Here is a 12519-nt window from a genome sequence, read left to right as displayed (position 1 = left end):
CCATCCTGAAGTCTAACCTTGGTTCTGAGGTGCACTTACTCTGTTGTTTTGAGCAAGACACGTATCCTTTCTCTCTCAGACCCTTCATTGACCTGGAGGATGATCAGGCTTGTGCAATTCACATTGTAGCCTTGAGAGAAGCATTTCTTAAGCTTTTTGGCTGTGTCTACATTAGCAAGTTCTTTTAGAAAATCTGTCCCTTTTTTGAAAGAACACATAGAGGCTGCGTCTACACGTGCACGCTACTTCGAAATAGTGGCACCAACTTCGAAATAGCGCCCGTCATGGCTACACGTGTTGAGCATTACTTTGAAGTTGAAATCAACGTTAGGCGGCGAGACTTCGAAGTCGCTAACCCCATGAGGGGATGGGAATAGCGCCCTACTTCGAAGTTGAACGTCGAAGTAGGGCACGTGTAGACGATCCGCCTCCCGCAACATCGAAATAGCGGGGTCCGCAATGGTGGCCATCAGCTGAGGGGTTGAGAGACGCTCTCTCTCCAGCCCCTGCGGGGCTCTATGCTCACCGTGTGCAGCAGCCCTTAGCCCAGGGCTTCTGGCTGCTGCTGCTGCAGGTGGGGATCCATGCTGCATGCACAGGGTCTGCAACCAGTTGTCGGCTCTCTGTATCTTGTGTTGTTTAGTGCAACTGTGTCTGGGAGGGGCCCTTTAAGGGAGCGGCTTGCTGTTGAGTCCGCCCTGTGACCCTGTCTGCAGCTGTTCCTGGCACCCTTATTTCGATGTATGCTACTTTGGTGTGTAGACGTTCCCTCACAGTGCCTATTTCAATGTGGTGCTGCCCAACGTCGAAGTTGAACGTCGACGTTGCCAGTCCTGGAGGACGTGTAGACGTTATTCATCAAAATAGACTATTTTGATGTCCCTACATTGAAATAAGCTATTTCGATGTACCGTGCACGTGTAGACGTAGCCCGAATGTCTACACACAAAGGCTACGTCTACACATGAACACGACATCGAAATAGCTTATTTCAATGTAGCGACATCGAAATAAGCTATTTCGATGAATAGCATCTACATGTCCTCCAGGGCTGGTGCCGTCGACGTTGAATGTCGACGTTGGGCAGCACCACATTGAAATAGGCGCTGCGAGGGAACGTCTACACGCCAAAGTAACACACATAGAAATAAGGGTGCCAGGAACAGCTGCAGACAGGGTCACAGGGCAGACTAGCGCTTCCGGGGCAACAGCTAGCCGCTCCCTTAAAGGGCCCCTCCCAGACACACACAGCCTGCACAGCACACGGTCTGCAGAGCCATAGGCACGCACATCTCGAGCGACGCAGTCATGGACCCCCAGCAGCAGCAGCAGCAGCAGCAGCCAGAGGTCCACCCAGCTGCCCCTGTAGGAGCAGTGCTCGCCCTGCTCCATGCCATGCAGGAGGCAGCTGAGCACATCCTTGCCACAGAGGAGGAGCTGCCCACAGAGGAGGAGGACGCAACCCCCAACCCTGCAGCACCCTGCCCCCCCCGCCTCATACGCCGCCGGCTGTGGAGCTACCCCACCAGCACCGACTGGTGGGAGCGGCTGGTGCTCGGAGAGTGGGACGACGACCGCTGGCTCCAGAACTTTCGGATGAGCCGGCAGACATTTCTGGAGCTATGCCAGTGGCTCACCCCTGCACTGAGGCACCAGGACACCTTCATGCGGCGTGCCCTCAGTGTGGAGAAATGGGTCGGCATCACTGTCTGGAAGCTGGCCACTCCAGACAGCTACCGATCTGTGGGACAGCAGTTTGGCATCAGCAAGGCCACCGTCGGGGCTGTCCTCATGGAGGTAAGAGGACCCACAGGGGGAGGGGGAGGCAGCCCTGGCAGGGGAGGGGAGGGGAGGGGAGGTCTAACAGGGGAGGGAAGGGGAGGGGGGCCCTGGCAGGGGAGGGCCACACACACCCTGCACACCCATCATTGGTGCTCTCCCATGTGCTTCCCCTGCAGGTCGTCTGCGCCATCAACGCCCTGCTCCTCCACAGGCTCGTGAGGCTTGGGGACCCGGATGCCGCCATCGTGGGCTTTGCCACCCTGGGCTTTCCCAGTTGCTTCGGGGCTCTGGATGGGACCCAAATCCCCATCTGCACCCCGGAGCACAGTGGAGGACGCTACCTAAACAGGAAGGGCTACCATTCTGTGGTCCTCCAGGCCTTGGTGGACAGCCGGGGCCCTTTCCTGGACATTTATGTGGGCTGGCCTGGCAGCACCCATGACGCCCGGGTATTCTGGAACTCGGGCCTGTGCCGCCGGCTGGAGGCGGGGACCTACATCCCCCAGTGGGAGATCCCTGTGGGGGACACCACCATGCCCCTCTGCGTCATCGCAGATGCGGCATACCCCCTGCGGCCCTGGCTCATGCACCTTTACACAGGCCATCTGTCAGCCATCCAGGAGCGCTTCAACATGCGCCTGAAGCACGCGCGCCAGGTGGTGGAGCGCACATTTGGGCACCTCAAAGGGCGCTGGAGGTGTCTCCTCACCCGCCTTGATGTGGGCCCCACCAGCATCCCCCAGATTGTGGGCGCATGCAGCGCCCTCCACAACCTCGTCGAGAGTAAGGGGGAGGCCTTCTTTCAGGGCTGGGCTGCGGAGGCCGGCAGGGCCGATGTGCAGCCATCTGCTGTCCCCAGTCGCCAGGTGGACCCTGAAGGGACCCGGGTCCGGGAGGCCCTGCGGGCCCATTTTGATGAGGCCGCAGGGTGAACGCTGGTAGGCCCCCCACTGCACCACCCCCCATCCTCCTCAACACTCCCTGCCCCTACGCCCACACCACAGAGCACCCAAGAGCACCCTCCCCCCACTTTTCTTGTAAATAAAAGCAGACATTTGTTCGTCAAACCAGATATATGTTGAACTCTCATTATTATTATCCTAACTAACTATTTACAGGCCAAATAAATATTACATATATATATATTATAAGTCAGATAAGATGAAAGAAAAAAGGGGAAGACAAGGAACGGGAGAACTATGTACATGGGGGGGGCAGGTATCAGCATAACAACATCATAACAACAGGGGTCTAATAGAAACTATTTACAAAAGAAGATAAAACTGAAGGGGATATATACAAAGGGGGAGGGGGGGAGGCCACATCCTGGGCCCCACACCCCCTAATGTCCAGCGCTGGGAGTGGGCAGCCGTGACCCACGCCTCGGCCTCAGCCCTGGCCGGAGCTGGCTGGGGGCTGGGCGGACTGGGAGATAAGGCCGGTGGGTGTCAGCTGACCCCAGGTCCCCCTCAGTGGAAGGGCCCTTGGTGGCGGGTGGCGGTGCGACGGTGGATGGAGCAGCGGGTGGAGCAGGCAGGGTGGGCAGAGTGGCGGCGGGCGTGGCATGGGGGGCCAGGTAGTCTGCGATACACTCCAATGTCTGCATAAAGGCCCCCCATGCCTCCTGGTGCCAGGCCAGCGCCCACTCCTGAAGTTGAAGGCGCCGCTTCTCCACCTGCAGGCGCTGCTCGGTGACCTCCAGCTGCCGACGGTGGATCACCAGCAGCTGGGGGTCCGTCGCCGTCCAGGAGTGGGGCTGGCTCCACCGCCATCCCCGCCGTGGGCCTGGTCAGTGGTCCACTGAGGAGCTGGCCTGGAGCGATGGCCCCGGTGGGCTCTCCGGGACCACTGACACCTCGCCGGCACTCTCCGGTCCTTCCGATGGTGCAGCTGCGGAACACAGGGGGGAAGAAGAGTGGAGACAGGGCCCCGAGCTGTGGCCCTTGTCCCCCCACCCCTCTGCTGCAGGTTCCCCATCCCCGTCCCCGGGAGATGGTGCTGCTGCTGCTGATGGGTGTCCCCCCCCTCCCCCTGGGGGACCCTAGGTTCCGTTCCCCCCATCCCCAGGGATGGGGCATGGCACTGTCCTGCTGGGGGGGCAGGGGCTGATGCACTCTTGTGAGGGACATGCCACTGCTGTCTTTGGGGCCATGATCATCTGGGCATGTGGAGGGCCCTGGTCATGTCTGTTACCCCCGCCCCTCAACCCTGGGGGTGTGCACCGGGGGGGTACATACCTGATGGTCTGCTCCCACGGTCGGGGGACACCCAGTGGGCGGACGCCCTGCTGGAGCTCCCTCATGGTAGGATGATGTGCAGCCCCCCATCGCTGGAGGAGGACTCCCCCTCCTCCTTCTCCTCCTCCTCCGGCGTCCCAAGGGTGGGCTCCTGGGGGGGCCCCTGGCGTGCGGGGCTTACCTCCGGGGCAGACTCCGCCTCTGGGGCCTGCTGGGGCTCGTCGGCCAAGGTATCAAGAGTGGCTGGAGGGGAGGAGGTGTGCCGGGGGCCCAGGATGGCCCTGAGCTCCATGTAAAAGGGGCAAGTGACGGGGGTGGCCCCAGATCGGCCGGCCGCATCCCGGGCCTGGGCGTAACCCTGCCACAGCTCCATCACTTTACTGCGGACATAATCCGGAGTGTGGGCAGGGTGACCCCGGGTGGCCAGGCCCTCGGCCAGCTGAGCGAACGCATCCACGTTCCACCTCTTGCTCCCCATTACCTGGAGCACCTCCTCCTCACTCCAGAGCTCCAGCAGGTCCCGAAGCTCGGCCTTCGTCCAGGAGGGGCCCCGCTGCTGCTTCCCAGCCTGGCTGCCGGTCTGGGAGCCCTGGCTCCCCTTGGGGGGGGTGCCCTGGGGGCGCTTAGGGGGCTGGCGGGCGGCCATCACAGCGCTGGGGGGTTGATGTGGCTGCTCAGAGACGTGCAGGCTGGGCGCGTGGCTGGGCTGCCGCCTGCACACCCTCTCAGCTTCCTGCACAGGAAGGCAGGGGGCGGGGAGCTTTAAGGGGCCGCTGCACATGGCAACCATCAAGCTCAGGGGCTGGAGAGAGCGTCTCAACCCCTCAGCTGATGGCCGCCATGGCGGACCCCTCTATTTCGATGTTGCGGGACGTGCAACGACTACATGTTCCCTACTTCGACGTTGAATGTTGAAGTAGGGCGCTATTCCCATCTCCTGATGGGGATAGCGACTTTGACGTCTCGCCGCCTTATGTCGATGTCAACTTCGAAATAGTGCCTGCCACGTGTAGCCGTGATGGGCGCTATTTCGAAGTTGGCGCCGCTACTTCGAAGTAGCCGGCACGTGTAGATGCGGCCAAAATATGTTCTTTCGATCCGAAATCAAAATAATGCAGCTCTTCTTCTGGAAGCTCTGTTCTGCTCCCAGATCAGGAAAAGTGCCTCCTTTTGAAAGTTTCTTTTGAAAAAAAGCATGTGTCGACACTCTGCAGACCCTTTTTATGAAGGAGCAGTCATCATGTGGCTGCATTTTTCAATCCCTGGCACGTTCTTTTGAAGAGCGGGGGACTGTGTAGACACTCTCTATTGGAAGAGTGGATTGATCTTTCAATCTACTTTTTTGTGTGTGGATGTGGTCTTTTGACAGATCTTCTGGAAGATTTTGCCCATAAGATCATCTTTTGAAAGATTGCTGTAGTGTAGATGTGGCCTTTGAGAACACCAAACAACAATATTTTATGTGGAACACCTATGAAAATTTTCTTCAAAAAACAGTTGTCAGACCAAAACCAAAACCAAAACCAAAACAGCTCCCCCCCTGACTCCTGCATCCCATAAAATAAACAGTAACACTTACAGTAAAAACAAAAAGAAGTAATTTGATGAGGTATCATAGCTAGGAAGAAGTAACATTGTATCTGGTTTTAATCATAGAACATATATACCATCAGTGTATGAGATCAAAAAAGTGAAAGATGGTCATGGAACACCTGTGAGTTGTTCACAGAATATCAGTGTTCCATGGAACATAGTTTAAGAAACATTGTTTTAGAGAGTTAGGAGTAAAATGAACAATAGAGTCACTTGGATATAGGTGCAAAGCTAAAAGCGTTCTTTTCTTAGGGAAGAATACTAAGTTAAAATCACTCACATGTTAACCTTTTGTAACGGTCCTGAATCTTCTGTAAAAATCTCATAGGACTTTAAGCAGGACCTTCCTGAGCCCACCTGAAAGACAATCTGTGGGGCTGTTCCTGCAGTGTTTTCTCAGCCAATTTTGTTTGGCATTTTGCCCAAGTTCCTACCACTGTAAGATTAGGTTCTGTGTACAGTTTTCCTAATCTTTTTTAAAAAAATAGCTCTGTAGCAGTTCATCCTGAAATTAATAATGAGGCAGATGTGCTAGTTATAGCTAGTAGTCATAATGAAGTCAGTGGAACTGCTTGAATGACTGAGGAAAAACCATGCAAATAAGGCATATAGGCTCAGGCCTATTCATTATACTGTAAGTTACCAGTGATTGTTGGAGATGGGAAAATACTGTAGAATGTGAAATTGCAGAGAAAGTAAGAACGCCTTTTAGGAGACTAGAGACTACAACCTATGTTTGAGATGTTTGAATATGTAATTCAACTGTGAGAGATTTTTTAAAGAGAGACTCCCTTATTCAAAAGGTAACACCTGTGTAGATTTTCAACACAATTATTTTCTTATATTCAGATTCAGTTTCCCAGTTAAATCACTGAGAAATTACAGGACATCATTTCTGTATGCTCTACAGAGCCTTTCAAAGTACTGAGAATTTTTAACGGTATGGTATAGTTTGCATTTTTTAAAAAGTACTTTTAGTGGGTTTTAAGTGTATCCGATGCCATGTAAGAATTTTGTAATCAGAGAAAGTTTTGAAAAGCATGGTGTTAAGTTCCCATATGTAAAGATACTATATTTCAAATATTACTGTGCTTCAAGTGAAATCCTGTAACTAGTCTAAACATAGATCTACTGGAGATGATTCCCAGTTAAGATGATCTAGTTACAATTACCTTGCTTTGAGTTCATGCTTATTGTCTCATCTGATACTCTGCACTAATACCAATTAATAGCAAGCAGACTTCAAGGAGTTTCTACTAAAATTAACTTCTAATAGAAAAGCAATAGAACGCAGCAGTTTTAGGTTATGCCTAATATAAAATAGCATATTTATTTTCACAGGGATTTAAGAGAGAACTACTGCCGAAATCCAGATGGATCTGAGTCACCTTGGTGTTTTACTACCGACCCAAATATCCGAATTGGTTATTGTTCCCAAATACCTAAGTGTGATGTATCAAGTGAGCAAGGTAACTGACATGAAGGAGCTCAAATATTTTTAATTCAAGGTGCCAGATTGACTTTCATGGAGACTGGAATAACAGTTTCTGATATCAGTAGCACTTATGCAACCAAGAGCAACTCCATTGGCTTCGTTTGTATTTCACTGGATGCATAATGTAAATGACATCTCAATCAGTCATGGTCCCGCTATCAGGCAAAGGAAGCAACAGTGAAAGTGTTCCCCACCACGTGATGCCCTATTGCATCAGATCCTCTCCAATACAAATCAGTACAGTTCCATAGAAAACAAGGAACTGTGATATTTTATACCAGTTGAATATCTGGCCTATTGTGTGTCCTTCTAGAGATGGACAGACCATCTCTAGATCATTCTCCGGCCCCAGCTGAAACTTGATCTCTCTGCTGAAATTGGCAAAGCTGCCAAATATGATGTATAGATGGTTGGTTGTTTTAATGTGGACTCCTGACCACCAGGAAATGGACTTAGACAATAAAAGAGAAAGAGCTGTGTTAGTCTATATAGTATCAAAACAAAAAAGCAGTCAAGTAGCACTTTAAAGACTAACAAAATAATTTATTAGGTGAGCTTTCGTGGGACAGACCCACTTCTTCAGACCATAGCCATACCAGAGCAGACTCAATATTTAAGGCACAAAGAACCAAAAACAGTAATCAAGGAGGGCAAATCAGAAAAAAATGATCAAGGTGAGCAAATCAGAGAGTGGAAGGGTCTGGGGGGTGGGGGGGAGGTCAAGAATTAGATTAAGCCAAGTATGCAAATGAGTCCCTGTGGTGACTCAGAAAATTCCCATCCTGGTACAAACCATGTGTTAATGTGCCGAATTTGAATATAAAAGACAGCTTGGCCGTTTCCCTTTGAATAGTGGTGTGAAAATTTTTCTTCAGTAACACGCATACTCTTAAGTCACCAACAGAATGGCCCACTCCATCAAAATGTTGACCAACTGGCCCACGGATCTGGAGTGCCCCGATGCCCAACCCGTGCCCATCAACCCCCCGTCCAAGGGAGCCAGAAGTCTGCCCAACACACAAAGCATCTGGCCATTGCTGGCACATGACAGCGCATGTGATGCCAGTCGAGGAGCACGAGAATGCGCCTGCGACTTCACGAACAACCTGGCCAGGTCCAGTGACGGCACCTCCAGAGAAGAAGGGAATTTTCTGAGTCACTATAGGGGCTTGTTTGCATACTTGGCTTAATCTAATTCTTGACCTTCCCCACCTCTGACCCCTCCACACTCTGATTTGCTCACCTTGATCATTTTTTTCTGATTTGTCCTCCTTGATTATTGTTTTTGGTTCTCTGTGCCTTAAATATTGAGCCTGTTCTGGTATGGCTATGGTCTAAATAAGTGGGTCTGTCCCACGAAAGCTCACCTAATAAATTATTTTGTTAGTCTTTAGCTACGTCTACATGTGAAGCCTACTTCGAAGTAGCCTATTTCGATGAATAACGTCTACACGTCCTCCAGGGCTGGCAACGTCAACGTTCAACATCGACGTTGCGCAGCACCACATCGAAATAGGCGCTGCGAGGGAACGTCTACACGCCAAAGTAGCACATATCGAAATAAGGGTGCCAGGCACAGCTGCAGACAGGGTCACAGGGCGGACTCAACAGCAAGCCGCTCCCTTAAAGGGCCCCTCCCAGACACAGTTGCACTAAACAACACAAGATCCCCAGAGCCGACAACTGGTTGCAGACCCTGTGCATGCAGCATGAATCCCCAGCTGCCACAGCAGCAGCCAGAAGCCCTGGGCTAAGGGCTGCTGCACACGGTGACCATAGAGCCCCGCCCGGGCTGGAGAGAGAGTGTCTCTCAACCCCTCAGCTGATGGCCACCATGGCGGACCCCGCTATTTCGATGTTGCGGGACGCGGATTGTCTGCACGTGCCCTACTTCAACGTTCAACTTCGAAGTAGGGCGCTATTCCCATCCCCTCATGGGGTAAGCAGCTTCAACGTCTCGCCGCCTAACCTCGATGTTAACGTCGAAATAGCGCCCAACACGTGTAGCCGTGATGGACGCTATTTCGAAGTTAGTGCCGCTACTTCGAAGTAGCGTGCACGTGTAGACACGGCTTTTAAGGTGCTACTTGACTGCTTTTTGTTTAGACAATAACATGCAACCTACCCTGGACAGCTGTGAATTCTAAACAAACTCAGAAACCATTCTAATCTGAACCTTTAACATTATGTGAGTTTTCTGTAGGTATATTCCTATTAGCTCTCTGCTGTATGAGAAACTGATCCTGCAAGTTGCATTGCTATCAATGGGTATTGACTGCATTCAACATTTTGTAGAACATGCTCAGGCTTTGACCATATTTTAGTACCTATGTAAAGGTAATATTAAGAAATCAGAAATGTTTTTCACTTTATTCCATTTATCCTAGCATCTCATTAAGATTTTTGGTGGGAATAAGGGGTTTGATACATTTTTGTATTACAGTGATTAACTTGGCTTTGGTCTCCTCTTTTTATATATTTGTAAATCAAAAAGGGGAGGAGGATCTGTCAGGAGTTAAAATGTTGACCATTTAAATCAATCATTTTATACAGAGTCTTTCAGATACAGTAGACCCCCAACTTACGCAGGTGTTGTGTTCATGCACAACCCCACATAAGTCAAATTTCACGTCACTTGGGAGAGACAGCAAACTGACCAGTGCTGGTCAGTTTCCTGTCTCCTGTGAGTGGCAGGCAGATGAGAGCCTGGCTCTGGGCTGCCCACCACTCCCAGGAGAGGGGAGACTGACCACCAGTGCTGGTCAGTTTCCCCACTCCTGTCAGAGGCAGCAGCCAAGGGTCAGGCTGCTGTCCCTGAGAGGAGCTGAGAAACTGCTCCTGTCAGGGATGGTAGCCTGACTCTCACCACCCCTGACAGGAGAGGGGAGGCTGCCATCCCTGACAAGAGAAGTTAAACCACTCTTGTCAGGGGTGGCAAGAGTCAGGCTGCCACCCCTGATAAGAGTGGTTTCCCTATTTCTGTCAGTGGCAGCAGCCTCCCCTGGGAGGAGCTGGGAAACTGACCAGAGCTCCTGTGAGTGGTGGGGAGCTGGCGCCTGACTCCAGACTGCCTGCCACTCCCAGGAGCCGGGAAACTGACAGGTGCTGCTGCATTGGTCAGTTTCCTGTCTCCCCTGAGTGGCGGGCACCTCAGAGCCAGGTGCCAGCTCCCAGATGTTAGCTTTGCTCACCTGAGATATGCACAACTTGAGTGCACGTATCTGAGGGTTCTACTGTATAGACCATTTCCAATTATTTTTACTCCTGAATGTTTGACAGAACATCATATTTCCTTTTGAAGACATGTTTCTAAATTGTATTTAAGTTGAAGGTGTGCTACTCCTTGGCCCTGCCAGAGATCAGAAAAATTCCAGTGTTATCTGGTGCTGCCAAAATCAAGAGCTGTTTCTTAATGAGTGCAGAAGTTTTGTTCTCAATTCAATTGAAGACATCTAGACTTTTTAAAAAAGAGCAAAATGTATCCTGGCAGCTTTTAGAAGTAGAATAATTTGCAGTGACCCTGCAAACTGTAAGCAAATTGTATTTAAACTGAAAAGCTCCCCGTTTATCTAAGAAGGCACAATAAAAGCAAGTTATAATATACTTTAATTAATACTTTAGGCCTCATGAAAGGGATATAGCCATCTAAATTCAGAAGGGTTCAGTTTCTCTCATTAGTTTTCTAGTTTTGATTATGTTTTGCTTTATCTGGTATAGTGTCTGCTAAATATAGCATTTAATTGTCTTCACTTACTTGGATGCTTGCTGTAAAAGAAAAAAAAATCCTTTCACCATTGTACAAGTTCCCCTGATATTTCTCTTTTTCAATATACTTTCTCCAGATTGCTATCGTGGAAATGGCAAGAATTACATGGGAAATTTCTCTAAGACAAGATCTGGGCTAACTTGCTCCATGTGGGACAAAAATATTGAAGACTTAAGGAGGTATGGAGATTCAAGATATATAGAGAATGTCCAGTGAGTCTTGCACAAGCAGTGCCTGCAGTTGGCACATCTTTCTCTTATTCTATCACTTCAAAATATCCCAGAGTTCAAAGCACAATTTCCTTCAACATTTTGGTACATTGTACAATGGTTCTTTGTTCAGGTTTGCCACTAATTACAGGCTTTGGGATCTCTCAGGCAGTACGCTAAATGTGAGGGATTTTCCCAACTCTGCCTTTTACAGTTGTGGGGGTGGGAGGTGGGGAATGTATCATAATTACTTGCTATGGATGACATATTGTGAACTGCTGAATGCTCTAGCTGAGCATCCTCGAGTCTCATTGACTTCAATGGGAAGCTGGTAGAAAAGGCAACTCAGTTCAATAGACAAATTTTCAGTTTGAGTTTAGGATGAAAATGGATAAACAACCCAAGAAGGGTTCCAAGGAAGAATAAGAGCTGTCTGGACTGCCCATAACTCAGCTATATTCTCAGCAGTATTCCCACTTGCACAGAAAAGAGCTCCGGATAACTCCTTCAGCAGAAAGTGCAGATGCATTAAAGACATCGGCTCCTCCACACTAGATTAATCATAAATGCAAGTCTGGCAACAGGGAGAAGGGGCCAAAGGGACAATTGCCCAGGGGTCCAGGCAATTTAAAAGGGCTGGGGCATCCCCAGCCACCACCAGGGCTGTGGGCTGCAAGGCTCCTAGGTGTCCATCGGATGGTACCGCTGGCAGTGCAATCTAGGCCATGCCGGAAGCCCAGACCATGCCAGAAGAGTGTGCCCAACAGTGCAGTTGGCAGCTCATTGCACACCAGCCAGCACATGTACAGCACTGCCCAAATGTCAGGTGGACTGCATCTGTGCAGCTGCCTCATGTGAGTAGGTGGGGGTCTTATCACTAAATTGCCCTGCGGCCTAGAATTGCCTGTACAAATGGAACTGGGCCTGTACAAATGGAACTCTCTCTGCCACACTCTGTCGATAGAAGTTTTGTTGTGAAATCTCTTCCAATAGTGACTTCTGTTCACAGTTCCCCGTAGTGTAACCATAGTCAACGTGAATTGCTATATATGTTTTCTGACAATCATTATTAACCAATTATACTGAAGGGAATTTCTCATGCTCTGAATGCACTAATATGTATAGTCTGAATGAGACTTATAAACTTTCTGTTTGGATTAGCTAATGGACTCAGTATGTTTGTGCTTCCCATTCTCATCAGCATAAATAGAACAGCTCTACAGGTTAGCCGGAAGAGAAGCCCTGTGATTATGCACTTGTGTGTGTGTATGTACATGCATACTCTGAATGAATGATTCTTTGAGATGTGGAGGTGGTTTCCTTAGGCCACTCTCTCATCTCTGGTGTGGAATGTGGAAGCCTGATTCATCAGCCTCTCTCACCGAATTGAAAGGAACTAGGATTTCCCATTTAAGTTGGCCCAAAGCTTCCCATTGA

The 12519-nt window shown here is 50.1% G+C and overlaps 1 protein-coding gene across 1 annotated transcript in view; it reads left to right on the top strand.

Moving 5' to 3' along the window:
* Nucleotides 1–12519, top strand: part of HGF (hepatocyte growth factor) — a 96951-nt gene that overhangs the window by 49836 nt on the left and 34596 nt on the right. The window contains exons 9-10 of the mRNA XM_074984166.1: nucleotides 6954–7081; nucleotides 10950–11052. Of these exons, the coding sequence (XP_074840267.1) occupies nucleotides 6954–7081; nucleotides 10950–11052 (231 nt within the window). The remainder of the gene's footprint in view (nucleotides 1–6953; nucleotides 7082–10949; nucleotides 11053–12519) is intronic.

The sequence above is a fragment of the Carettochelys insculpta genome, chromosome 1 (genome assembly GCF_033958435.1).
Source record: "Carettochelys insculpta isolate YL-2023 chromosome 1, ASM3395843v1, whole genome shotgun sequence".
Lineage (NCBI taxonomy): Eukaryota > Metazoa > Chordata > Testudines > Carettochelyidae > Carettochelys > Carettochelys insculpta.
Note: the sequence above shows the minus strand (reverse complement) of the source record. Positions and strands in the feature narration are given on the sequence as shown.